Genomic DNA, 27,574 nt, shown 5'->3' on the forward strand with positions numbered 1-27,574 from the left:
CCAGCGCCGAGGCGGGAGCGGGGCAGGGCACCCGGCCTGGGCCCGGCCCGAGCGGCTCCCCGGGAAGCCGGGCCGGCAGGAGGCGTCCTGGGGCGGCTGGCGGGAGAAGGAGGAGGAAGAGGAGGAGGGCCGAGCGGGGGTGCCGGCTCTCCCGGAAACAGCCCGGGCGGCGGCAGAGCGGCGGCGGCTGCCGGGCTGGGGAGTCGCTGGTGGTGCTGCGCCCCCGCCGCAGCGGGCGGGTCGGCATGGAGCCGGTGCCCCGCGAGGAGAAGCCTAACCCGCTGCAGGATGCCAACCTCTGCTCCCGGCTCTTCTTCTGGTGAGCGCCGGGCGGGGGCAGGGGTGAGGGCAGCGCCGGGTGCCCGCCGGGCGGAGAAGGCGCCGGGCTCAGCGCCGCCGGCTTTACCCCGCCGGCTTTACCCCGCCCGGGCACGCCGAGCCCCGGCTGAGGGAGCCCGGCTGAGGGAGCCCGGCTCGCTCCTGAGCACGGCTCCCGGGGGTCCGGGCGCCGCGGCGGCGGGCGGGAGGGAAGGAAGGTGGGAGGCAGCGGGGAAGGGAAGGGAAGGGACAGCGGCCGGCGTGCCCCGCTGTCGGCTGCCGGCAGGGAGTGTGCAGCCCGCCCCCGCGGGCCCGGCTGTCAGCGCCGCCCGGGCAGCCCCGGCCCGCAGGTGGGCTGGGGTCTCCTGAGGTGAACCGCGGTAATCCCCGGCCGCGGCCCAGGGGCCCTGCCCATCCCGGGCACGGCAGCGCTCGCCCGGCCCCGTGGCCCCCTCCAGCACGTGTTCGGGCCCCTCGGGAGCCGCGGGGGGACGGGAAAGTCTCCTGCCTCCCGGGCCGAGTGCCCCTGCCCGGGGCTGCGTGCAGGGCTGCTCCCCGGCTTGTTCCGCTTCCCCGTGTGAATAACGGGTCGCGGGCAGGGATTGCTCATCCCAGGGCTGGCCTTGGGCGTCAGGCTTTCCCCTCCGGCGGTGGGGTGGTTTCTGCCCGCATGGGAAGTGCCCGGCCCGGGGGGTGGCTGGGCAGCCCTGGCCGCTCTCAGCCGCACACCTCACCTGCTCTCCGCTCCCGGGGGCTCGGGCCGGCACAGGGCTCGGGCCCGCGGGGCTGACCCTGCACGGGCCGCGTGGCTCCAGCAGAGTTAGTGCTTGGCCTCTGGTTAGCGGGGACCTCGCTGTGGGGATCTGTCTGTGCTCAGAGAGGCAAGGGATTGCAGCTCAGCATTTTAGTTGCTTTGAGATATTGTCGGAAAACATCTGCAAAGTCAAACGGGAGAGCACCAAGCTCGTTTGTCCCAGCAGATCCCATTTGGAAGAGCCCTTATCCTGCATCACCTGCTGCAGCCTGAACCGGGGTGCACATGTTGTGTGGTGGAGGGGGAAGGAAGGGAGGGCATGGCAGGTGAAGCTCTTTTTTTGGAAGCCTCTGAAACACAAAAACCCCCCTCTTTGATTCTATAAGCAGCTCTGAGCAGGTGCAAAAGCTCCCTTTGGAAGGTTTAAAAACCGAATTTTCACTAAATGTATTTTTCAGTAAAGGATATGTTCTCAGAGGTACTATGTGCAAAAAGAAATAAAATAAATAATTAATATTTTAAAAAGCAGCTTGTATGCTTGTGCAGAACTCCCTGTGTTCAGCATTTTGACTTTTACTTTAACACCAGGGATGCCTATGTTGGAAACAGCTTTGTTGAGAAATCCAAGGAGAATGGGATGAACCTAAGTTGGCCATTCCAGGACTGCAGCATTCCAGCACTGCTTCTGGTCTCTTCCCTTTCCCGTGCTGGGATCTTGTGGTGTTACTGGTAGTTCTGCCAAAACCAATCCAGCTGGATGTGAAAAGGAAGCATGCAGTGCTTATAACCAGCCTTCTGACTGCTCATAACATTCTTTTTTTAGGTGTTCTGTATCACTCTGCATGTATTGCAGAGAAGCATTCAACAGCAACAGTGAAGTACCTTAGATTTCCCTAATTTTAGGCAAACACTTGGAAGGCTCCTTTTACCCTAGATGTGTTTTTAGTTTCTTTGCAAAGGGAAAAATAGGTGGAAGGCTATGCTTGGGGGATGAGTGGTCTGTAAAAGTCCAGAGATTGACTGGGACTTGAGACTTCACAGTCAGATGCTGGTGTACAAACCATAGGGCTTCTGCTTTGGAAAAGAGTTTAGTGGAGCATGTAAAGCTTTAGAATTTGCCAAATGTCCTGTTTCTCAGGCTTTTATAGCAGTGTAATTCACAGCAGTATAAATAGCCTTCTAAAGTCTTGTCTCTTACTTGTGTGATCATGACTAGCGTCTGTATACTTGTCAACAAGCATTAGTGTTTTCTGGGTGAAAATTTCAGCTGAAATGATACCTTCAGTGGATGAGATTGAATAAGCAGGGCAATCAGTTTTCTGCAAGTTAATATACCATTTTGTATGAAGTTGAGGAAGTGTTAAAACACCCTCTCATTTAGCTATAAACCTAACTTTAAGGATAACTAAGAATTACTTTCCCTTTCTACAACGAGTGTAGCATCTCCCAGCTGTGTGAGTACTGCTTCATTTTAGCTGCTGTCTCATGCAGGACATTCTGAGATGTTTTCATCTGGAGAGCTGGGAAAACAGTGCTTGAGGAAGGCCATCCTGTGAGTAGCAACAACCACCACCCTGTGGTTGTGTGCCTGCTCCGCTCTCTACATTCCAGGTGTTGGCTGCTTGTTGTCAATGAGGGCAAAAAGAATGGCACTGCAAGCAAAGGTTGTACTTATTTTTGTTTGTATTTTTCTCCAAAAGTGCAATTTTGCCATTGTAAGGAACCAGCCTTCCATTTGTTGCCAGTGGTACAGAATAAAAGCTTGCATTGTTGCCTGGTGTAAACAGGATCAAACTCACAGGAGAAAAAAAGTCATGTTTTCATTGAGTTATAAAACTCAGGTAATGAGTGTGTAGCCTGAAGAGACATTCTTCTCCCATTGTTCAAAGCTTGTCTTCTTGCTTTTGGGTTGTGACTTTGGCAAGTATGAGCTTGATGAACATTAAACACTCCAGCAGTACGTTCATGGGAAAGAGGAGCATCTGGATTGTGTGTTAATATTGTTACTTTTATAATGTGTCCCTTGTGTATAGTGTAGGAGAATGAAAACTATTTATGACAGAAGTGTGAAGATCAGGGCAGTTGCAAAATATTCTTGTTTTCCATGTTTTTCACTGAATTATCTGTATTAACAGAGGTTTATCAAAGCCCAAATTGGTCTTCTGGATGTTTCAGGTATTATTTATTATAACTCCTGACTTTCAAGAGTCACAATTTCCATGCCTACCAAACTTTTTTAAGCCCTGGCTGATATTTCAGTTATAGTTTGGATTGCTTGTATTTCTGATTTACTTCATCTGTGGTTTTTGGGGTTTTTTTTAAGGTTTTTTTTTAAGGTTTTTTTTTTTTTTTTTTTTAATTGCTGGCTCAGTTTGCTGGTGAGAATGAGGACTCTGAAGGACGGATGGGAGGGTTTGCTTTTTTTTAAGGTTTGTCTAAGGAACACAGAATTCAATTGTGTTTTTCATGTTTAAACAGCTATTTAGTTGTAGAAAGTTTAGGAATTGAAAAAACCTTATAGTCCCCCATGCATCTTTTTTTCTGATGTGGGTGGTGGGGATTATTAAATTAATAACTTCAGACCATAAGAATATTTCTCATTTCTAGCTGTTAACCCATTTTTGAGCTTGCATGTTCATTTAGTAGGAAGTGTTTCTTTATTTGCTCAGAGCATTTGTTCCCTTAAGTTACTAAAGATGTTTTTTCCGTATAGCAGTTGAATTTTCATGCAGTCTGCTATTTGGGCATCAAATCCACTTTAGTGCAAAGTTGCAAAATGTAGGCTAGGATTAAATTTTTGAAAGAGTGGATAACTTTTACTCTCTTAACAATATGAGAAGGAGGGCAAGGTGGAACACCCTGGAAAGAGTATTCAGCATTGTGCAGAGAAGTAAAATATGTTAAAATTCTTCCACATTTCATACGCATTTATAACTTCATTTTAATAATAATAATAGTAATTACTTATCTGTCACAGACTCACCATGACTGTGACAAGTCTTTGGATTTTTTTGGAGTCCTGAACACAGTCATCATCCTCAGGCTAGATGCTTTTTCACGTCATGACTTGACATGCTGCAATTGCCATTACAATAAAAGCATTAAAATGTGATCTGAAAACTTGCACTAAGGCATCTACAGAGTTGTTACTCCCAGGAAATAGTCAATGACTGGTTTATCATTACCTGTTAGTGTCTAGCAGCATTGTTTTTGACTCACTATGCTTTGGGGAAAGTGACAAAACCCGCTAAGTCTTCTTCGTGGATCTGATGTGAAGTGCAGTGGGAGAGAAGATTAAAAAGTAATCTTCATTTTTAGGTATAAGTGTGAATTGAATGGGGTAAGCATAGGCATGTAAATCCCAGGATTTTGGGTGAGGAGTGTACAACGCTGCTTGTCTGACCAAAAGAAGTCATGTCACGGATTTCTCTTGTAGCAGTGTAAAAAGCTAGACACCTTTCTTAACTTCTTCCTCCTTTCTCACCCTGTGGCTGAGAATTGGAAAGGCCACTGACAAATTTCACTGAATTTCTCAGGCAGCCTAATATTGCCTGCTTGTCTGTCTTCAAGTGTTTCTTGCCTTGCTTGAAAGAAATTATGGAAAGAATTCATTGCTGTTCTTGGATATTTCAACTGGACTCCAGCAATGCCACCAATAAAATTGGTTTGTGTTCTTTGCTGTGTCAGTGACCGTGAGGATTTTACATTTACTTAACATGAAAATATCAGGCTTTGTGACTTGCCTGGGATCTTGCCTGATATTGAGTGAATTCCCATGGTCAATGCCTGAAATTGCTAGTGGTAATGCCACTTTATAAAGATCTCTGAAGTTCATTTATTGACTTATTGGTGCAGGACAGTTGTGGTACTGTAAAAAAATGAAGCAAAATGTAAGCATTTTCAGTACAGATAAACAGAAAACACATTTTTTTACCCAGAGGTGGAAATTACACTTGCTTTGCTTTTTCTCCTGGATGAAAAAAGACTGAAGTTCATACATAGAACTTTTCTTGGAAGATAATGCTTTGTTTGTTCATTTATCAGATATTTAATGTCCTGTTGTCAAATTTGAATCATTTGTTCTCTTGAGCTACTGCATTTTTTTTTTAGGTTTTGTGTGCTTATTTGTAATATGTCTGTATTATGCAAAAGAAAATACTTGAAAATCATTGTTTATGAATTAATAAAGTTAAAATATGTGGATAAAGAGTGCTAAATAGATTATATGGATTACAACAAGTGTGTATAAACCTTTGAAGTGTTAGCATTTGCTATCTACTCAAATATCTGTGCTTAGATATGCAGTTAGATGAACTGTTAAGAGTATGATGAAACAGACTATTTGCCTTTGGAATGCTTATGTAAAGGCTGCTGTACCATTTATGAGAGAAAATGTCTTCTAATTCCTGCAAAACTTCAAAATTAAGATTATGTCATGGTGTTGTTTTTGTTTTCTTTTCCAAAAATAATTTTCCTATCCTGCTTCTAGAAAACTAGGCCATATGCAGAGTGGAGGAGGGAGATAACCCAATTAGATTTTGGAAGTGGAAGGTTAAAAACAACAGTCATCTATTTTATGTTATTTGTTTTGTATCCCTGGCACCGTACCACTTGTAATAACAGTGGGAACTCACAGGGCATTTTAATTCTCCCTGTTTCCATCGCTTGTCAGAAAGGATGTTAATACAGAAATTCCTATTAGGTCCTTCTTTAGTGAGTAACTACTGAAGTTTATTTTTATAAGTCACAATCTTCAGACCTTTACATCAAATCTTTGGTACTTTGTTATTTTTCTTGGCTTGTGGTTGCTGGATTTGGAATTGATATTTTAATGATAGTCTTTGAAATGCCACAGGTACAGGTGATGCCACTCCTCTCTTCCCTAGTTTTTGGCCTGCAGAAAATGGTAGTTTGCAATATGCTCTTCCCTTCTTCTTGCTGTGTGAAATACCAGGAACTATGCTAGATTGATAAGGTCATTTTGTACCTGGCTGATGAACAGCATGAAAACAGCCTTCAATAAATGTAGTTGAATACCAGTTGTGTTATTGTCAGCATCAGAAAGTGGGCATTCAGCAGTTTAGCTGCTCACACTGGGCTGTGAAAAAGCAGCAGCTCAGAAGATGAGATGGAGCTGGGTATCAAAGGTTAATACAGTTGATATTGAAACTGGAAGCCTGAAGGGCGTTTTTGAGTTAATATGGCTTTGAAGTGATTTCATTGTATTCCTATTTTTTCTTTCTGTAAGCAATGAGAAAAGCTGCTCTTTAAGCCACATTAAGCTGGGGAGGGAAGTTGCAACCAAAACACCAGTTGAAAAGCATCTGAAGAAATACCAGATTTGCTCTGTTTACTTTATTACTTGTGGACGACTGCCTTTGTAAGGGGAAATGGGAGAAGGGAGCTTCTTAATGAGAATGGATGAACATGTGAAATGGAGAGGTTTAAAAAAAAAAATCAGATGATGACTACAAACCTTTGCTAGGGTATTTATGTATTCTTGCAAAGTAAGTCTGGAGACTCTGAGTGTGTGTGCCCTTCTTTTTGTACATCCCATGCCAGCAGTGATCCCCTGGACTGAGAGCAGGCACATAGCAGTGCTGAATTGCACTGCTGGTGTAGAATGTCAGGTCACAAAGATGGGTAATGAACAGTACGGTGAGGCAGGCAGACTCCTGAGGTGAACCAGGGAGCGTAAGCAACGTGCATTATTACCCAAATGGCCTGTGAGGAAACCCCATTTATTTTATAAAAAAAGCCATCTCTAAAGTAGGTGATTAAAGAGAAAGAAACGTGTTACTTTGCAGCTTAGTTGTTGAAGTAGTGCTTCCAAGCTGCTCAAGGGAGACAAAATCCTAGTGTTATGGAAGAATTTGAGTAAACAAAGACTCTCCTGTGCAACTGTTGAAAAATAACTGGACATTGAGTGTAAACAGGTGATGCTTGTAATGTAATGTACAAATAAGCTTAAGAGGAATGGGGAAAATGCAGCCTCTTTAAGGAATTAGCTGATGAGAGTATACTGAATGTGGCTTTGACTGGGGGCTGTAAAGTTATCAAGAAATTAAACTTCTGCTTATTATTACAAATAAAGAAAATATTTTCCTAATTAGGCAAGCAGTCTGTTTTTTTCTGACTTGTCCTGTGATAAAGCAGGAGCTCTTGTGAAACTGGTGAGAAAGAAATTTTGCACTTATGCAGAGGAAGGTACTGTAGTATGCAAGTGACTGACTGTAGGGTGATTGTTGTGGGGCTGGTCAAGGCAATTGAGACTCGTGGGTGCATCCAGGGCCCTTACAGGCACATCCTTTGATCTTGGGACGTTTTTCATTTGTGTCACCTTTGTAATGTAATTGCCAATGCTTCTTGGCTGATGTTTTTTGGTAGACTTTATCAGTTCATAAAGAACTTGCAGTACGTGCTTGAGTTTATAGAAAGCTCTGCAAGCCTGCTCTGCAGTGTGAGAATGGGACTTTTTTGAGTATTTGCAAGCAGGACATGATACAAATCCAGAGGTACAGCAGGTCCCATGCCTTGGTTAATGAGCCATTTGACTTGGATACTGCTATTACTTTTATATACCTGTCTGTAATGTATTTCTTCCTTGGCTGATAGGAAAATATTTTGGGATGATAGGAGATCTAATTTACAGACTTTCATGTTTAGGAGATTTTATTTCATGTATGAAGCAGAATAGCATGACTAGCCCTGATTGGATAGCATGGCCTGTTTCTCTTTTGTGCTGTCTTTGAAGAAGGGGATGACTTCTCTTAGGAGAGTAAGCAAACACTGTCTTAGCTTTTTCTGCAGATCTTAGAGACTTTCCAATATCTTGGTGGAGTTGTTCCCATCACAAATGGTAAAAATGGGACTTTCCTGAGCAACCAAGTAAATTGTGGCTGGCTGACTGTGTTGTAATCTTAAAGGGTGTGTAATGTCAGGGCCCAGGAGTGGGGAAATGCAGGAAGTGAATGTTTATATTGTGGTCTTTGTGTATCTGCTGGTTCAGAAATGAATCACTTTCTTTTTTTATCAGTGCCCAAGGTACTGCTGCAGAGGTGAAAAGCCTTTTGGAGTCAGAACAGTGATTTACTGTTTTGTAGTTGGCTGTCTCTGGGTTTGCACCAGGTTATAGAGTAATTTTTATAATTTTTTTTTTTCAATCTTTATTCCAAGTGACATCAGCATTCTGGCAGTAACAGGGCATGTTTCCAGACTGATATCTTTGATCAGCTAATTGTTTTGATAGAACAGAGGCATTCCCAGCAGAACACAAGGTACTCAGGATTCTTACAGATACTCACATTTTTATGCATAGGTCATGCTAGGAGGAATTTGGGCTAAGCTCTTTGAAAGGCATCGTGTGATGGTACCTGTGTTCTGAAAAAGTAACTAAAATGAAGCAATGTGTAAGAAAAAAAAAATTCAAAATTCCTACAAAAAGGAAGGTACCAAGGAAAAGTAGACTGTTACTAAAGAGTTCTGTTTTTATTTAAGTTTGAACAGCTTCTTCAGAAAGAAATACAGAAAGGCAGTGTGAGGCTTACCTCCCCAGCATGTTGCTCCTCTCTTCTGGTAAAACAGATTGATATTGAGCCCATCATTGGGGTGAGAGGAGGGGTTTGCGTGGCTGTCTATATATTTTTTCCATTTCTTTAATTTAGGTTATTATTTTTGCTTTTTCATTAAAGTATAATGCAATTTGCACAGGTTCTGTTTTCGTAACAAATGCTAATTTTTTTTTAGTGAGCTGTTTTTAATACTCCTTGAGGAGATCCCTGTTAGCTGATCTCTGTTCTGACAAAAGACATGCCACTCTAAAGAGTCGTCTTCCTTTATGGCTACGTTGGGGTTTCAGGGATGTTCTTTATGTAGACCTTTGCTTTATTTGTCAGCCTCCTCTGACAGTCCTCTGACAGCACTCTGATTTAACTGAACCTTCAGGCAAGAGAAAGGCTTGGCTGGTTCGTGTGTTACAAGTGTGTGACTTGAGTAACAGCAGGCTGTGTGACATAGGTTGGTCTCAGTTCTGCTGTGAATGCAGAGAATTCCACAGGGCATAATCTGCATGTGGCAATCAGGTAGAAGCTTTTACTTTAATGACTGACTATGAACATGTGCTAAGTCTTCTGTCTGGAAGTAGACCTTCCAGCATAAAGTTCAGGATGTGTCAGTGAAATGGTGATTCTCAAACTCTTGCTGTACTTAGAGTTTGCAGAAGAACTCATTTTTGGGATAAAAGCCCTTCAAGGACTAAGCATCATTTGAAAAGAAAAATGTTTAACCTTCTTCTAAAGGTCTTTAACTATATTCTGTTAATGCAACATACTGTTAAAAGCTTTTTACTCCTGAGATTTCCATAGCAGTAGCTCTTGAAGGTGGGTATTTTGGGGGACACTAGTCAGAAACAAATATCAGCAACGGGTGATATTTAAACCTTTGGAGTTTTTTATACAAATTTTTCCCTTACCTTACAGGAATGTGGGCTTGTGCTGAGTCTTTGCCATTTTGTCCATTTTAATAAATGAGTCACAAAATGAATTACAGTTTTCTGCTTACTCTGGATTGGTTTTCCTTGCCTTCTTTGTTTAATGTTAACATACGGGTTGTAGTGCAATGTATTACCCTTTCCAATGTTATGGTTTTAACTAATGGAAAAAAGGGATAAGCTCTGAAATTGCACTAGATCTCACTGGAACTAATAGTCTGACTGCCTTGAGACTTCTTGAAGTTTTTATCCTGCACTATCATCTCTCCTCCTTAAATGTTTTTCAAATTCACTGACACTGTAGGTAGAGTGTGGAGATGGGGAAACAAGGGATTTAATGCAAACTGTAAGAACTCCTCAGTGGAGGTGGGCATATCATCAGTAAGTTGTTTTGAGAGTTTAAGGAGAAAGGATAAAGTAGATGACTCTTACAGTCCTGTACACTTGGGAGTGTTGTTTTTCAGCTGGTTACTTTGCAGTGGACTGCACATCTGTGGCCAGCACTTGCTGCTCTTGGCTGTAGTGTGGAATCAAAGGCCATCAGGACTGAGCAGTTGCCTTCAACAGAAGTGTTGTTCCATTATTCTTCCTGTTGCCTGTCTATGGTTTTTCAAAAAGTAGATGTAGAGGAATGGTGTTCCACTGAGTAAAATAGTTTTTATTTTTTAAGACTGTATATTTCAGTCTGTTTCTAAAGTGTCTTTTGTTTTCCTCTGTTTACTCTGCTGCATGCAGAAAGTACTATCCAGCATGGCTGAGGCCACAGTTGGGGCCCTGAATCCAGTCCTGGGGTCCTCAGTACAAGAGAGACATGGACATACTGGAAAGAGCACAGCGAAGGGTCACAAGAGTGATTATGGATTTGGAGCGGCTTTTCTGGGAAGAAAGGCTGAGAGAGCTGGAACTGTTCATCCTGGAGAGGAGAAGATCAGGGGGGATATCATCAATGTAGATAAATACTTGAGGGGAGGCTGCAAGGTGGGCAGAGCCAGGCTCTTCTCAGTGGTGTCCAGGAGTAGGATCGGCAGCAGTGGGGTCACAAGCCGAGTAACGAGAGTTCCCTCTGAACATCAGGAAACACTTCTTTGCTGTGAGGCTGATTGAGCACTGTTGCAGGCTGCTTGGAGAGGTTATGAACTCTCTCTGGAGATCTTCAAAAGCTTTTTGGACATTGTCCTGGGCAAACAGCTCTAGGTGGCCCTGCTTGAGCAGCAGGGGTTAGACCAGCTGACCTCCACATGTCCCTTCTGACACAATCCCAGCCTTTCTGTGATTCTGTAATAAACATCCTATTTATGTTCCTTGGTAAATGTCAGAACCAGTTTTGTTTTCACCACCTTGGCAGCAGTAGCCAGTGAAATCTCAAAACCATTTCCATAGATGGGAGAAGGATTTATCCCTTATATTTTCCTGGAAGGGCTGCCTTATCCTGATTCTCATGCTGGGAGAAAGATAACTTCAGCCTCTGTCTGAAAGGAGACCTGTGACTTGTTTATGGATGCATCATAGACTAATACTGATGTTGCAAGAGAAGGAGCACTGGGTGTCAGCCTCAGGAGTCAGCTGAAGTCTGCAGATCTTTCCCATGGCTGCTTGTCCTGGAGCAAACAGAGGCTATCTCATCCAGCAGGCAGAAATTATTCAAATGGCTTTGAGGTTATTTGCCTCATACCTGCTTTTCACCTGTGGTCAGCTGCAAGAACTGAGGCCATAGAAGACATGTTTCAATGGAGCAGAATCCTTGTGTCAAACCAGGCAGAAGTTCTGCTGCTAGTTGGAACAATTGTTATTTGTCACCTTTTGTCAGGACCTTTTGTGGGGAAATTGTGGTAGTGATTTGGGCCCTGATGCTATTTAACCATGAAGTCCAAGCAACAGACTTGTCTGACAAGTACTTTCTGTTTCTAATTGTATCTTTAATATACATTTAGGAGTTAACAGCTCAGGTAAACAGATCTTCAGTACTCACTCCAAGAGTTTAAGAAGGGCTTGTAAGACATCAAAGGTGCTACTCTAAGGACAGAGACTTAATTTTTTGAATGAGTCACGAAAACACTGTGCTAACACGCTAAGTAGTGAAGGAAAAACACTATATAATCCCATTTGTAACTTGCAGTTGTGCCGTGGAGCCTGGGAAAAAGGTTTTTACAACAGTGCTATCTTTAAAGAAACTCTCTGAGCCTCCTCTCTAGGGTTCTGCCTGCCCATCCACCCTCTTTAAAACTAGCCAACAACCTTCTTGTAAGCCAGTGTAGAGTTTAATTGGAACATGCCCTAGCAAGAAATGTAGAGCAAGTTGATGAGTATTCATAACCACTATTGTGGTTACGAATAAATAAATAAATAAATAAATAAATACCCTCACTGCAAACCACCCCAGTTTTGGAATCTCACATGTAGGTCTTCCAGAAAATAATACATTTCACCTAGCACACCACATGTTCTTCTAAGAACTGTGTTGGTGTAGTTGGGGAATAATTAAGTATCAGAAACTAAGCAGCAGTTAAGGACTTTCACAGGCAGTTGAGATCGTACAGACAGCTTGCCTTGACAAGAGTATTTTTTCCAGAACAGATCCATCCCTGACTTCTTGATTTTGATGGTGTTAACCAGTTGAGAAAGTACTTGTAGGAAAAGCCTTAAAGCCAAAATCCATGTCTCTGGGAAACAAAGTACCATGAATTCAGAGAGACAAACTAAATGGAGAACTGCAGGTTCCCTAACTCCTTTGTTCCCACTAAGCCATGCCTGTTGTGCATGGGTCATTCCCTTTTTCTCCATCTCATGGACGACTTGGTCACTTTCGTGCTTTATGCCATACACATACTGTGGAGCACAACTGAAACTGTTTGGACTTCAGTGATGTGTTTCAGGCATGGAGAAGGATCCGGTGCATAAAAATCTAGTTTTGCTGTTCCCTGACAGTTGACCTGTTTGATCTAACAAAATAAAGTGTTTTTCAACAGATCTACAGTACTGCTATTATAATTTATCTTCAAAGTGCTCTCGTAAAATACTGAGCTTTTAAGAATCTTTCCACTAAGGAAACTGAGCTGTTAGACAGTATTTTCCTTTTTTGAACCTACACAGTGTCAGTGTGTGCTTCTGTGTGCTTCTGTTTACGTTTCCAAACATGAGTAAGGGGCAGTCATAATCGATTATTTTCCCATTTTTACCTTTCAGTGATTGTCTTTAAATTACTGACCTTTAATACTTGTCAAGAAGCCAGTTGAACAGCAGCTACTTTTCTCCTCAAGTAAATGTTACAAAAAATGTCTTTTAGTGTGCATTACAATTTTATTTACAGCTGTCAATATTTTAATAGTTAGGTTAAGTTCTGGTTTTTTCTTTAATATTTAAAAAAATGCTATTTTCCCTTGAGTATAAGGAAACACTGTAAGAAAATAATCCCCTTAGGACCAAGAAGGGCTGGCTGTCTGGATGCCTGGGAGTGAGGTGCTGTGGGCATAAAGAGATTTAGGAAGTGGGAAGTGCTTTCCCATTTGCAAGATAAGGGTTGACATAATTCTTAGATAAAAGTGCAGTGAAATGTGTGGATGTCAAATGATTCAGGAGAAGGAAGGAAGGGGATAAAATAATTAAATTATTTTTTTAAGAAATTACTGCATTTGGTCTGCTGATCAGTTTACTAATAATTTGTATTTAACTAGGTGGTTGAATCCCTTATTTATTATCGGCCATAAACGGAAGCTTGAAGAAGATGATATGTATAAAGTGTTGCCAGAAGATTCCTCAGAGAAGCTTGGAGAGGAATTGCAGTGGTAAGGAGAAAAATTGTAGAATGCTTTGGGTTGGAAAGCACAGTTGTTCTCTTTCATTGTATTAATGCTGGAGAAGGTAACAATCTTATTTATATTCTAAAATTAAAAGATGTTATTGCAAACTTTAACAAGGCTAAAAATGCTGAAGAATTTAGAGTAAAAAGAACTAAGAGAAATTTGTTTACCATAGAATCTTTTTGGGTTTTTTCAAGTTGCACATAATGGAACTGCATTAGAGTATTTCCATTATGTCATTTATAATTAATTTGACACCTTACAGAATGCTTGCAAAAGACAACTTTTCATCAACTGCAATGGTAGTAATCCTTAATAAATATATGATTCTTCTGAGCTGTGGTAAAATAGCTGTGGAAATTTCAAATTGCTATGTAAAAAAGTGGGGGAAAAAGTTATATATATTTTTTCTGTTTGTTTGTTTAGAGTGCAAGTTGAATTAAGTGACCCTTTAAGTATGTGTGTGTTTATAGATATATGTATGTTGAAAATCTGCCACTCACAGCTAAAGTGGGTGAGAGCCTTGGGCAGCTAAAAGCATGTATCTAGGAGGTGTTTTTTATTTGGTTTTGAGTAGTTTTTCATGAACTGTACACCGGTTTGTAGTGCTACAGACTCAGGGGGATCTGTATTGTAGTAGGAAAATATCTTCAAATAATTACTATTGACATAAATTGTTGTGAACCTTGCAACAGACAGGATTTTTGTCTTCAAATAATCTGCTAAATATAGTTAGAGGAAAAGATGCCTCCTAGTGAAAGGTGGCTTCTGTATTAAGAAAGTGTGGCCTTGCTGTTTCTTGCCTTTACACTGAAGGCAGAGCAGATGGACTTTCCTGATAGTTTGACTGGGATGAGAGACTCCTCAAGAAGCAAAAAGAATCGAGAAACGAAAGGTTGTGACAAGGTCTGACATCACCCTGCTCTGGATAAGTTAACTGAAGAAAGAGGGTTGGTGATAAGCTCAGAGGAGCTGCTGCTTTTAATGTCTTTGTAGCTGGAGAGCTTTGCCAAATTCTATGGTTGTGTCTTAAAGCAGTTAAGGGACTTGCTGTAGGGGAAGATGGACTTTTCCCAATGATTTTTATAGTAAAAGCGCACTCTTGGATGAGTCAGGAAATGGTAGAAGAAAAAAGTGAGTGGTTTTTAATTCTTTGGTGTACTTGACCAAGAAGCAACAGCTGCCTACAGAAGTTGTCTTGTCTCTCCAGCCAAGAAATCCCACAGAACCTACATAGTTTCTGTTTTCAAAGCATGTAGACAATAACTCTGTAATTCTTGTAACAAAAAAAAAGAGGGCAAAAATAAAAAAATGTGTTCTTATCTGTATACTTTGAACTTTTGTGCTTTGTTGCAAAATAATTGACTTTCATGCCTTAGACTCATTTCAGCCCTCAAACTGTCAAGGTCAGAGGTTTGGCAGAAAACACTTAGCCTTCAGAAGAAAGGCTAAGGGAGGATCCTGTCTGACAGCAGTGTGTTTGAAGAAGTCTGCCTAAATTGTGATACTTTGTTGTTAAAGTCATGCTTGTTATTACTGTCTTTGGTTTCTATGTGAATGGATTTTGTCCTGCTTGTGGGCAGACATAGTAATGGAAGGGTCTTTGCCACTCTGCTGATGAATCCTCACCTTCAGGGGGATGTGTGCAGTGCTGGGTGACAAAATCCTCATCAAAGCATGTGGTAGAAAAAAGACAGGGCCAGACATGAGAAAGGGTTGGGAATCACAGCCTTTCTGGGGAAGCACTGAACATGTGGATAAATAAAGACACTGTGCTGCCTCAGTTTAGTCCATGGTAAGGAGATCATATGATACAATACGCTCTTAATTAAGGTGAGTGGGGACTGTCTGAACTGAGAGGAGAAGAAATAAAGGGAGGATCCCTCTTCAGAAAATATGTCAAGGGTGATAACAGTCAACACTGGTTAATTGTTTGTGATTAATCAAGAGCAAACAGGCCTGTAATCTAAGTACCAAGTCTTTATGTGAATGAGAAGGCATGACCTTTAACTCTGATTTTATTAAGGTGATCAGAGCAATCTGGCTGTTAGTGTGAAAGTGTTTTATTCTACGTAATTGTCTTGTGATTTTACTTTTGCCCTCCAACATATTTGCACTTTGTTTGTCAGGTACTGGGATAAAGAGGTGCAAAAAGCAAAAAAGAGAGGAAAAACACCACATTTAACAAAAGCCATTATTCTGTGTTACTGGAAATCCTATCTAGTTTTTGGAATTTTCACAATGATTGAGGTAAGTGGTGTAAAATGACACAGGACCTACTTGTTGGCTAACAGCAATGTGAAACTTTTCCTCTTAGATTGCATGACATGCACTGGTGACTTCATCCTGGACTGCTCAGGGAACCTGGTAATGTTCTCTGAAAGGTATAACAGAGCTATAGTTCTGTAGAGACTGAAAAACTGAGTCATAACTGCAGGATTGTGCAAGTGGGACAGAGAGCTCATTTCAGTGCATTATTTTTGAGGCATTGCAAACCACTAACTTGCTTTGTAAGGCTTATCTGTATTTTATGTGGTGTCTGAGTGGGGTGCCCAATAGAAAGAGGTTTTTTTGCTCTCTGTAAGTGGCCTTAAAGGACACATGGCATTTTAAAAAATGGAAGTGTAATACATTCTCGTGCAATTTTTATAACATCAAAGGGTTTTTTTGGTAATTGAGAGAATTCTCTTTGAAGTTCCAGCTAAATTCTAATGTGGAACATGTTTCTTTTGGATTAAATGTTGATAAAAATTAGCTTGACATTTTAGAGCACAATAAAGACAAAATAATAAGGGATATGACTTGCGGCAGTACTTGGCTCTTGTTTGCCTGTTTACAGACTTGGTTAGCATGGTGTGATATGAAACTGCTAATACTTTTCCCCCTTCTTTCTTTTTCAGGAAACCCTCAAAATAGTTCAACCAATTTTTTTGGGACAGATTATTAATTTTTTTGAAAAGGATAATTCCTCAGATGAAGATTTGAATTTAGCCTATTGCTATGCAGGTGCCCTGTCTGTGTGCACGCTTATTCTGGCTATAATGCACCACTTATACTTCTACCATGTGCAGCGGGCTGGCATGAAGCTGAGGGTAGCTATGTGTCACATGATTTATCGGAAGGTAAGCAAACCTATTCACAGCTATATTTTGTATTTGGCTGCTGTTCTGTTTGGAGAGTTTAAAAATGCAGTTATTTAATATGTTCATGCTTGCAATTCCATTGAAGTTATTCATTTGTAGAGACCTGACGCAGCGGAACATGCAGGCCTTATATGTGTACATGTGGCATTGCTTTCTTCTCTTTGGTGCTCAGGTGTCTGAGTGACAGCTTCAGGCCTGCCTAGCGAAGGTGGTGGGTTAAATAGCCCTAAAGTCTTGGAGGAGCTGCTTTTTTTGCCTCCTGCTACTGTTGGACAGGAGCCCCCCCCATTGCTTTTGGAAGTGTTGCGTGCTGGAGCTGTAAGAGGCGTCTGCATAGAGCAGGAGAGGGACAGAGCTCCCAGGGAATGCTGGCAGCTACTCAGCCTTGCAGTTTGATCCCAGGGGAGGACGTGGTGCTTGGATGTCACCATCTGCTGCAGCACTCTCAGTCTTCTGGGATTTGCTTTGCTGTCCAGGTTTCCCCTCGCTGCTGTTGCAGTTAATGGTGGGATTTATTTATATTTTCTTCCATCAGTGCTGTAGAGCTAGTAGGTTGTCTCCTTTTTGGATCAGAGGCTGCTCCCCTCCCATGGGGCATTCATCACATTCTCTCTGGGAGTGGCAGCAGTTCTGTGGAACTGCTACTTGCCCCTCCAGGCAGGCAGGGATGCTTGGCATCTTCACCTTTAGTATCCCTCCTGTTTGAGGAGGAAGAGAGGGAGGAGCAGGCAGAGGAGACACAGTTCAGAATCTAGTGGAATTCTAAAGGCAGAGAGTTAAGAGTTCTTTATTACCATTTACTGGTTTCACTGTGCACTGGAGTACTGTGGCCCTCCACTAAAACCAGTGAAATGTGAGAAGGGATGTATGTTCAGTGAGCCATGGTTTCTTCGCTGTCTCTGTGTCCTGATCGAGAAATAGCTATCCTGAACTACAGATGGAGTTGAGACTGCTGTCAGAGGGAAAGTGGAACAAGACAAGTTGAGTTTTACCTAGAGGAAGGAGCTGAAAAACATCCAGGATGAAATACTCTCCTTGATGTAGTCTGGGCAGCAAGCAACCCAGTTGTAAATGTCTGCTGCACTCTTCTGAAGCTGTTGGCAATACCCAAACCATGAGTCTGTCTGCTTCCGAGCAGGAAATCTCTGCTGAGAATGCTGGAAGGGAAAAAGCCCCATCTTTCTGTCTTCAGTGCTGCTGGAATAGTGACCTGAAATTTCAGACCTTAGCAAAGAAGTTTACAGTTTCTTTGGAATGTACAGAAATCCACATTATTTTAATCATTAAACATAGGTACCATCAACACAAACACTTGTACTACTGGCTCAGGTCGTGAAGTTTTTGGACAAAGCAGTAAAATGAGGAGAATAAAAATGTCCCCATTTTAATTGGTGTTTACTTTTCGTACACACATTTATTCTCTCCCTCTTTTGATACTTTGGAAAGGATCCTCTGGGAACTTGGCTCTAGCATGGCACAATGCTTTCTTCTACATAAACATCTCTCTAAGGTATTAATTTACCAAACTAGTTACAAAACTAAATTAATGAAAAATGTATATAGTGATGGTGTTTGTTGCTGAGTAGATACTGGCTTAGAAGCTTGGAAAAGAAATATTTATAATATGCACCCTTATTTCTAGGGATGGGATTAAATGGAAAATTAATCTGTCCTCGTGTTTACTTCTGATGGTGAGATTGAGGTAGCAGCAGAACATTGACAAACCTTTCTAATAATTTGTCTTCATGATGTGCTGCTTATGGATAGGTCATATTTTCTCTTTAACCTCATATAGGCTTTTAAAAGAAACTTGGGTGCTTGTTTACCAGCACTTTAGCAGAGTTTGTTAATTGGTGTAGAAAATAAAATCTTGGATTTGTAAGGATAAATAGATTGGATAAGAGAAAATTCTTAATAGAGGACTTCAAGTGTTCATAATTCTTAATTTTTAGACCCTTTTTCATTTCCTGGAAAGTTCAATTCTAATTTGCAAAAACCCTGTATTCAAACTTAAGAAGTTTTGTTACCAGTAAGAAGTATTAGTGATGCACATAGAAAACTCGTAACAAAAGTGAAAATGAAATCTTTCTCATGACAATGCAGAATCTTACGTTTTGAAATCAGAGACTACTTTTGGGAAACTGTTTTTCATTGGTTTTTTTTCAAGCCTTAGCTTTTAGAAGTTCTTTGAGGTCACTGTACTTACTTTAGCTGGGATGGAGTTCGTTTTCCTAAGCTCACATGAGGCTATGTATCAGATGTAGTGAAAAGAGGAAGGAAAACAGGACTTTTTGGTAGAAATTGGTTATGAAAGTGAAACTGCTGCTTTGCAGTCAAGGCAGATCCATTCAACCAGGAATATGCAAGGCTTATTTCACTTAAAAAAATGAATCAAAACCAAGAAGAGAAAGAAGCAAGGAAATACTAAAACTCCATTGCTGCTGATGATGGGAATGGCTGCTTCTTCCCTGAGAAGACAAATCAGTCACAGATGAGCACCCTCCTTTTGGCTCAGATGCTTGTGTGGTTCCTCCTGAGACTGTCTTGGTCAACATGAACTGGACTTAGAGTCATATTAAAACTGGCTTTGCTGCTTGTGTAGAAGTAGCTAGGAAGAAATCAGAAAGGTGATTGTGTGGCAGGTCCAAGACAGACCCAGGCCATGGGCTACCAGCAAGACACTGGTGTGGTCTTCTGATGGTTGAGGTGAAGCTCAGGCAGCAAATACGTCGTACAAGAGGTCCTGTAAACACATCCTGTTGGGAAGGAGTTCACATACAGCATGTGAACTCCTGTTACTATGATCTGTGGATTCCTGTCAGCTTTTCTTGGAGCTTACCAACCTTGATGTGTGGTGTGGAGCAAACATGATAGCAGCAGGCAGCAACCTGGGGGATTTCAGGTGGATGACAGACACGTGGCTTAAGACAGCGAATGAAGCAGTAATTTTCTCAAATAACTAAATCTGATCTTTCATATACCCAGTATCCTAGATTTACTTTTTAGAATGTGAGGAATTTCATAGTGGAGTTTTAAGTTTCTGCCTGCTGGTTTCAATGAAGTTGGGGTTGGGATCCTCTCAGTGATTAACAGTATCTTTCTAACACAAAAGTGAGGTGCAAGAAATGTAAGGAACCTTGTTTGAAATCATGCTTTGGATAGTACTTTGATGGCTGATGTTCTACTTGTTTCAAAATACTGGAACAGTATTTTTGAAACAATCATTGCTTTTCAGGTTTGATTATTGGTCAAAATGAAAATAATGTTTGGAGAGGGAGAAGTGACGTGCATTGCCTAAAAATGTGAAGTGTTTTTGAGGAGTGAGTTATTTCTATACAGAAAAACATGTAACATGGTTTGTATATTTTATTAACTTGTGCTGCAAACCTGTGTTTTCTTTCTAGCAGGAGTAGAAGGAAGCAGGGTAGGTTACCAGTATTTTTGAGCAATTTCAGTTTGGATCTTTGCAGTAAGGTTCAGAGTGCACATTTTCAGATGTAATTTTTTTGGCGGGGGATATTTTATAAACACATACTAATTTCTACTGACAGACTTTTTTATTAACGTATAACAATACTTGATAGTTTACTCTTGTTTTTCATAGCATGTGCTAAACTTCATTTTATATTATTCAGGCATACTACGATTTTTCAAGAGTTAGTGATTTGTAAAGGGACACTCTGATTTGCAAAGATAGTCTAAAATTAATAACTTGAGGGTTTTTTGCCTTCTGTCAGATAACATGTTCAAAACAGAATTCTTGCAATTGGCCAAACACTGTTCTGACTTTAATCTGGCCTTCAGGTGGAGTTCTCTGTTCCTGTTTTGTGCAGACGCTCATAGTGAGGGGGAGAACAATGCACATGGAAAGTTACAGCTCTTTTGCTTAGTGACTTGCTGTGTTGGTATTTTCCTATTTTTAATCGCTTCAGACATGAAGATAGCTAGGGCATTTTTATTCTCACAGTCCTTCCCTTGACTTTTTTTTTTAAATACTCTTTTCTTTGGGACTTTATTTAGGATATTTAGTCTAACCCTCATTTTATCTAAGGCCCCAGTGCTCTCAGGCAAAAGCTGAGATGCGCTTTCAGCTTTAGCCCTGGTACTGTATTTATGTATTAAGTCTTGCATGTGTATAGATGTACTGTGCTCTATAAGCTGTGATAATTTGAGACTGTTCTGACTTTTTTAGGCACTCCGTCTCAGTAATGAAGCTATGGGGAAAACTACCACTGGTCAAATAGTAAACCTGCTGTCAAACGATGTGAACAAATTTGATCAAGTAAGAAGTACTTTACAGATCTTTTCAAAGGGCTGAAGAAATTGTGGGGTTGGAGTTAAGAAAGTTGTGGTTAAAACTGGTGATTAAATGTTTCTAATTAATATTTTTTCTAGTTGTTTCTTAAACATAGAATGTTTTGTGTTGGAAGGGATCTTAAAGGCCATCTAGTTCCAGCCCCTCACCATGGGCAGGGGCACCTTCCACTAGCAGGCTGCTCACAGCCCCGTCCAACCTGGCCTTGCCAGAGGGAGAAGTACTTCCTAAATGTTACTAGGGATTTAATTAATTAGCTAAGATGAAAAGCTAATTTTTGATTCTTACTTATTTGTTTAGGTAACAATTTTCTTGCACTTCTTGTGGGCTGGACCACTTCAAGCCATAGCAGTAACAGTACTTCTCTGGAGGGAAATTGGCCCATCATGTCTTGCAGGAATGGCAGTTCTGATTATTCTTCTTCCTGTGCAGACCTGCATTGGGAGGCTTTTTTCTTCCCTCAGGTAAGGCTACATGTTTTGGGTTGTAGCTATTTTCTGTGATGGATTTTAAAATGTGCATATTGGGTAGAGGCAGAGTATCAGCTTGTGTCTGGTGATATTTTTGCAATCTCTTTTATATTTGCTAATGTGAGATGTCTGAATTCCAGATTATGGACTTGAAGTGGTCTGTCTTCCAAACATGCTGAAAATATCTGCTACTCATTAGCTATCCAGTACATTAAAAGAGAGACTATTTTTGTAGCTATCTTGCTGTAGATCGTGACATAGAATTGTGAAACTTGGGCTTTGCCTTCCTCCAGTGATTCTTGGGAAGTCCAAAGATTCTTGGCTTTACTCCAAAGGGGGCATAGTTAGCCCTTCTCTGTGTGACTTACTGGGGTGATACAGGAGTTCCAGCAGAAAGCTCTGGAAGTTTCTTGTTCAGATATCTTGCTCTCTCCTCCATGACTAAGACACAGAGAGAAGAAAGGGGAAGGAACTGAGAGAGAAGGGAAGAAAAATTTATCATGGTGGTTTTGATGCCAGCTATGAAGTTTCCAGCTGCAAGGTTCTAGGCTGTGGAGATAAGAGTTTGGAGTAATTTTTCATTGTCAGACAAATTTAATTTGTTTTTCTATAACTTTGTCCTAAAAATCCCCAGCGAGACTTGTCTCTGATTGGATTGTTGAGGCAAGTTCTTGCATCCAAGTTTTCTGTTTCTTGTGTAATTAGTCATGCTTGACTTAACATTATGACTTTATAAAAGGCTTTTACGTCTAACTGGAAATATTTTTGTGTTCCTTTCCTCTGTACACATATGCATAGGTGTGTTAGAAATCTTTCTTTGTATCTTTTGTTGAATGGTTTCCTTTTAGCTCTTTGGATAATTAAAATTTCTTTGAGTGAGTTATGGTTTTTTTTTTTTTTCAAGTTATATTTCAAGAGAAGTTTTCTTGACATACTGAGCCTGGCATTGCCATTGCATGGCCAGGTATGAAGAGAGAGATGAGAATTACAAAATGAAAACAACTTGTAGACCTCTTCGTTTGTAACCAGTGTGGTAATCTTCAGTCCTTACGTTTGTGTGCTGCTTCTCAAATAATGTTCAGGGAATACTTCTCAAATAATGATCCATTCAGAGTTCTCTGTCAAATTCTAAGGGCTTTTCTTTTTATGATAAAGCCTGTTTGTAGATAACTTACCATATGTTCTTAGATGTATTTTCACTGCATGTGCCATATGCATGCATAAGAATCAAGCTACTTCATTGTTGTTTTTCACTAGTTCTACGTTTTTGAGGTTTGAGTCAATAATTAAAACACCTAGTCCTTGGCTAGTTCTTTATCCGTGGTGGCAGGATTTAATATCCCTGTTTTACAGATGGGAAACTGAGGCACAAAGAGATTAACGGACTTGTGCAGGGTCAGACAATAGGGTGAGAAAAATCTCCTCAAAGGTGTGTATTTTAAAAATTAATCAGTGGCAGTGTAACAGTGTTTGGGGCTTTTTACCCATTCAGTAACAGCCACTTGTTTAGATGCAGTGCAAGGGAAAGAATTTGTTAACCAGGAAAGCTTCTGCTTGTCTCCATGTGCACAGATCTTTTTCTTTGTGAACAGAAATGTCTACAGAAGGAGTTAATGGTAGAACTGGAGTAGATTTTAGATCTGTAAGGATGAGTATGTTCACATGGCAGTTGCTGGGAATCTGCATGGATTTTAAGAAGGCAGCTTCTGAAGAAGTAATTTAAGGATTAAAGCTTTTGCTAAAATCCAAGCATGCTTGGTGTAGCAGTTAATTTGTGCTGTTACTCAGCATTGTTGTTGTGACTCAGTTGTGTAAACATGCATGCACACCAGTTGATGATGCAGCCTCAGTGCTCTGGGAGTTTGCAGATATGGATTCGGTATCCTGAGGAATGGTATCCACTGTATTCTGCAGGATTGCTTTTACTTGCACAAGTACGAGAAGTTTTGCAAAACCCACATCACCTCATATATTATTTGAAAAATAGTTCAATTATTGGACTGAAGACCATTTTTTATGTAATTTATTCACAAGAGCTCAACGCTTTCACTTCTCAGTCATGCAACTGTAGTATTGTTATTTAATGTCCTTTTTCTTGAAGATAAAAACTGTGTCTAACTGCTGTGTCAGATATAATTAAAACCCACCAAATATGCCCTGTGAAAGCAAAAGGGAATTTTGCAGCTTGCTTAATTTAGAATGGTTTTTAGTATCATAGAGGGGTCTTCTCAGATGAAAAATTTTCAGGGCCTTTCTTATTGCACTCTTGACATGCTGTGTGAGCATGTATTGGACTGATCTGTTTGTACTTTGAACTGAATATTTTTAAAACCAGGGACATGTTTTTCTCTGCAGTAATTTACCATCAATGCACTGGATGTCTGTGTACTTGGAGCCTTTATACAGTATCACTGGGGCTGTGGGTTCTGGTGTAAAGCCAGAAAGTCTTGCAGAAAGTTGTACAAAATATGCTTATTGCAAAGTAGTGGAGTGTAACTTAAATTTTTTTTTTTAAAAGCCAACTCCTCCAACCTCTTGAGCATTTTAAAGCGATTTGAAACAGGATGCTTACTATGATGACATTTCAGCAGGAAAACTGAAAGATTGGTTTATGGGAACTACAGCCTTTTTTGATTCACATAATTTTTAAAAAAGAAACCTCTGTTAACTTTTTTATTTTCTACCATCTTCAACTTTTTGTTATGTGGAGACCAAGCCTGGAAGTTAGGTGACTTTCAGGGTTATAGGTGAGAATTGTTTGGTGCTGCAGAGATATTAGCAACACATGCTAATTTTGCCTTTTCCAGTGGAGATGTGTGTATGGGGAAGAAATGATGAGCTATTACATTCTTTAAGGAATTGTTTTTCTGTTACTGTTTCTTTTTGAAAAAGGAAAAGGTAATCTCCTTCTGTGTTGGTGTGGTTGCTATAGGCTAAGTTATTTTCCTCAGTGTTATTAGGAATCCGTGATTGCACTAGGGCCAACTTTCTAAATGCCTTTTGTCAGTTCCCTTGTATAAATATTTTTTAATACCCTGCTTCAGCCATCCTAACATTTATGGAATGCTGGTGCCGAGACTTTTTTTTTAAGATGACGAGTAGGTGCTTGAAATTCTTTCAGCTTGTGTTCTTTAATTATGGTGATTTCTTCCAGTGTATCAGAGAAATCTTACAGGGGACAGGCTAAGCTGAGAAAGCCCAGTCACTCCTTATAAAAAGATTTGAATTTTTTTTAATGATCTCTGAATCTTAACTTTCATGGTATATACAAAAATAAGTAATTTAGCAGGTAAAGGTATGTTTTATCAAAATAAGGTCTACCATAGCTCTCCATGTGCAAAGTGTTTGTCTACATGAATGAATTCAGAATTATAATAGAATCTATTAGCATTATATATGCATTCATTATGTGGCTTCTTACTTTCAATGCTCTTTTCCTAATTAAAACTGTGCCTTTATTATTTAATTGTATATATTTTCCATTTTTTCCATCAGTGCAAACATAGTGTGGAACTAAAATAGATATATTTAAATCAGTGTTAACTACAATTAATGCTTAAATAGTATTTATTTTTTGAAGAAACCAAATCTAGATTATCTAACAAATTATAGCTCATATACTAAGTAATCTCTGCTTCAACTACTGTTAATCCTAAAAAGTCACAAATGAGGCCAGTTTCTTTAACAACATCAAAAGGACTTTATGACAAGAGTGGTTGTTTTGCATTTTGAAATCTTCTTTTTAAAGTAATTTTCTGATTTTTGTTTAGTTCTAACAACAGATACATTGTTTAAGAATACCGCATGTTCAGAACTGACATACAGTTCTGAACATTGAATCAGCTCTCAATTCCCTGCAAACCAGGAATACAAACATACCAAGTCTGTCTGCTGTGTGTCAGCTTTAAGATACTGATCTTCAGGAAAACCCTTTAATGCAATTACACTTTTGTGAATCATCTTTACAAATAACAGCAAAAACTTCATAAATATGTTATGTGATCATAAATTGTCTCCTTTAGGGAATCTGAGAATTTTTCTTTTGTCCTCTTTGCAGAAGCAAGACAGCTGCCTTAACAGATGTCAGGATTAGGACCATGAATGAAGTGATAAGTGGTATGAAGATAATAAAGATGTACGCTTGGGAAAAATCTTTTGCAGAACTTGTGAATGGTTTAAGAAGGTAATCCTGGAAAGATACAGCTTGATGCATGACCAGTGTAATTTTCCATTTTTTACATGTGAATAACTGCTTTATTTTGTGGTTTAAAATGCAGTTTACTTGCGCTTTTTGAGCTTTTTTTTTAATTTTGCATAGCAAAAGTGGAGGAATGAAGATACATTCTAAGGGAATAAAAATTTTTAAAGTCCTTCAGACTTCAATAATTCAGGCTTTTTGCTGCTTCCTCTAACCATTGTGCTCAAAATGAGCAACTAATAAGATGTAGCAGTTGCAATGCAGCAATTTCATCCTCCTTTTATGCATTTTATTACACAAGCCACCTGGGAAGGTAGAAGGGAAAAAGACAGCAGATCTGAAATTCCCTTGTTATTCAACTGGCAAGGCCAGCTGATTTTGGTATCCTAAGACATTTCATTTCAGAGGTTCTTTGAATTAGATTAAAACATATTAATAAATCTGATTTTCAGTCAGTACTTGCCCTTTTACTTGACAATGCGACAGCCTTCAGTGCTAAAGGTTAACTGTAGGAGTTTGAGTGCATATTTCTTATAAACTGATTTTCATGTCACGTCCCTCTCCAAAATATTAATAGAAAGTTTTTATCCTGTTGCAATTTATCTGACTTTTTAGTTTTAAGTGTTTTATTTTGGAAATCCTTTTCTTAGAAGGAATTATTTTCCTTTACATTCATGTGCAAACTTGCAGATGTTCCCTGAGATGTTTCCCATGCACATAATTGTTTCCTCTGTTGGATTATAGGATTCTGTGCTGATTGAATGTTCGTGACTGATGGGAAGCTTTACTGTCTTGCATGGAGCCAGAGAGGATATTTATTGAAAGCCTCCTCAGTGGATGTATTCACATCACTAAATTTTAGATTTCGAGCAAAACACCACATTAGGATTAGAGACATCCTTTTTAATTTTGGAAAGAAATAAGATCTTCCAGAACACATCTTGAGCCCTCTTTCCATTCTTGAACTGTCTTGTGGAAAACTGTAAAAGTCTTAAATTTACCCAGATGCTTCGTTGTTCAGTATTTCCACATTGGCCCTTGACAGTGGGTAGAGATGCCATCTGAACCTCTCCACTGCTCGTTTTTCTTGTGTCTGTCTGTATTATTTTGTTTTATGTAAGTTTGTGCCTCAAGATAGTGTAATATATTACATGCAACCTGCAGGTAGGCTGTAATTTATCGGGTATTTATGGAGAGTAGCACAAAAAACTTGCCAGTTATGCACAGATGATGAGAGGATTATTAAGGATTATTAAATGGTGGGAAAAGAATTTCATCCAGGGTTGTAGAAGTAATTGAATTAGACCCAATTCAAATAGTTTACATACAAATGTTCCTTCTCTGTACTGCGGAGGAGATCAGAGATTGTGAACCCTTAAGCTGAAAAAAATTAAGTCTTTGAAACTCTTTAAAAGTCTGTCAGTTCAGCCAATTTGGCAAGTATAGTGGGAAAGTTGCTTAACTAGTTTTCCAGTAGTGCATCCTGCATACTTCTCTTCATTTAGTGGTTACTTAATTTACTTCTAATTGTATCATCACAAGTTGAGTTTCTAATCTTAATGTATAGTTTCAAGTGGAAGGCGATCAAAATTATTAAGATTTTCCTTAAGAATTGCCAGAACGTATGGAAAGAGAAATTAGGAATTGTTTTGCAATTTTATATTTGCTAATATTAAGTAGACAAAAAGTAGAATATATGGGGAAGGAGTAACTTGTTGTGGTTCTCTTGATAAAGAAAAATGGTTATATTAATGAGGTAAGCCTGATAGCATCCACGTGTTAGTAGATGATAGTGCAGTAACATTTTGAGGATTGGACTTGTTGAGTCATTTAGAAGTGGAAGCTGCAATTTAACTGAAATGGAAATTGAGAAAAAATGCATCAGCAGCTTTTCAGTTGCTGGAGGGAGACTTACGTGTCTTTGCAGTACTTCAATCATTATTTAGCTTTAGCAATGAGTGGCAGAACAATTGGCCTCACAGATCAGTATTTTCTTAAATTATGAACCAGAATTCCTAGAGCAAAAGAAGCCAGGGGCAGGGTCCAAATTGGGAAGGATTTAGACTGAGATGAAAGGAAATACTCTAAATC

The 27,574-nt window shown here is 40.1% G+C and overlaps 1 protein-coding gene across 4 annotated transcripts in view; it reads left to right on the plus strand.

Moving 5' to 3' along the window:
* The first annotated feature begins 228 nt into the window (after nt 1–228).
* The window catches only part of ABCC4 (ATP binding cassette subfamily C member 4 (PEL blood group)), a 141,204-nt gene continuing 113,858 nt past the window's right edge, over nt 229–27,574 (plus strand). For all 4 annotated transcript variants that reach the window (XR_014589291.1, XM_083854651.1, XM_083854649.1 and 1 more), the window contains exons 1-7: nt 229–319; nt 13,232–13,342; nt 15,487–15,607; nt 16,258–16,479; nt 20,693–20,782; nt 21,116–21,279; nt 25,343–25,468. Coding sequence is in view for 3 of the 4 variants with exons in the window: in XM_083854651.1 (XP_083710777.1) it covers nt 246–319; nt 13,232–13,342; nt 15,487–15,607; nt 16,258–16,479; nt 20,693–20,782; nt 21,116–21,279; nt 25,343–25,468 (908 nt within the window). In the remaining variant the exon portion in view is untranslated. The remainder of the gene's footprint in view (nt 320–13,231; nt 13,343–15,486; nt 15,608–16,257; nt 16,480–20,692; nt 20,783–21,115; nt 21,280–25,342; nt 25,469–27,574) is intronic.

The sequence above is a fragment of the Zosterops lateralis genome (assembly GCF_965231275.1).
Source record: "Zosterops lateralis genome assembly, chromosome: 2".
NCBI lineage: Eukaryota > Metazoa > Chordata > Aves > Passeriformes > Zosteropidae > Zosterops > Zosterops lateralis.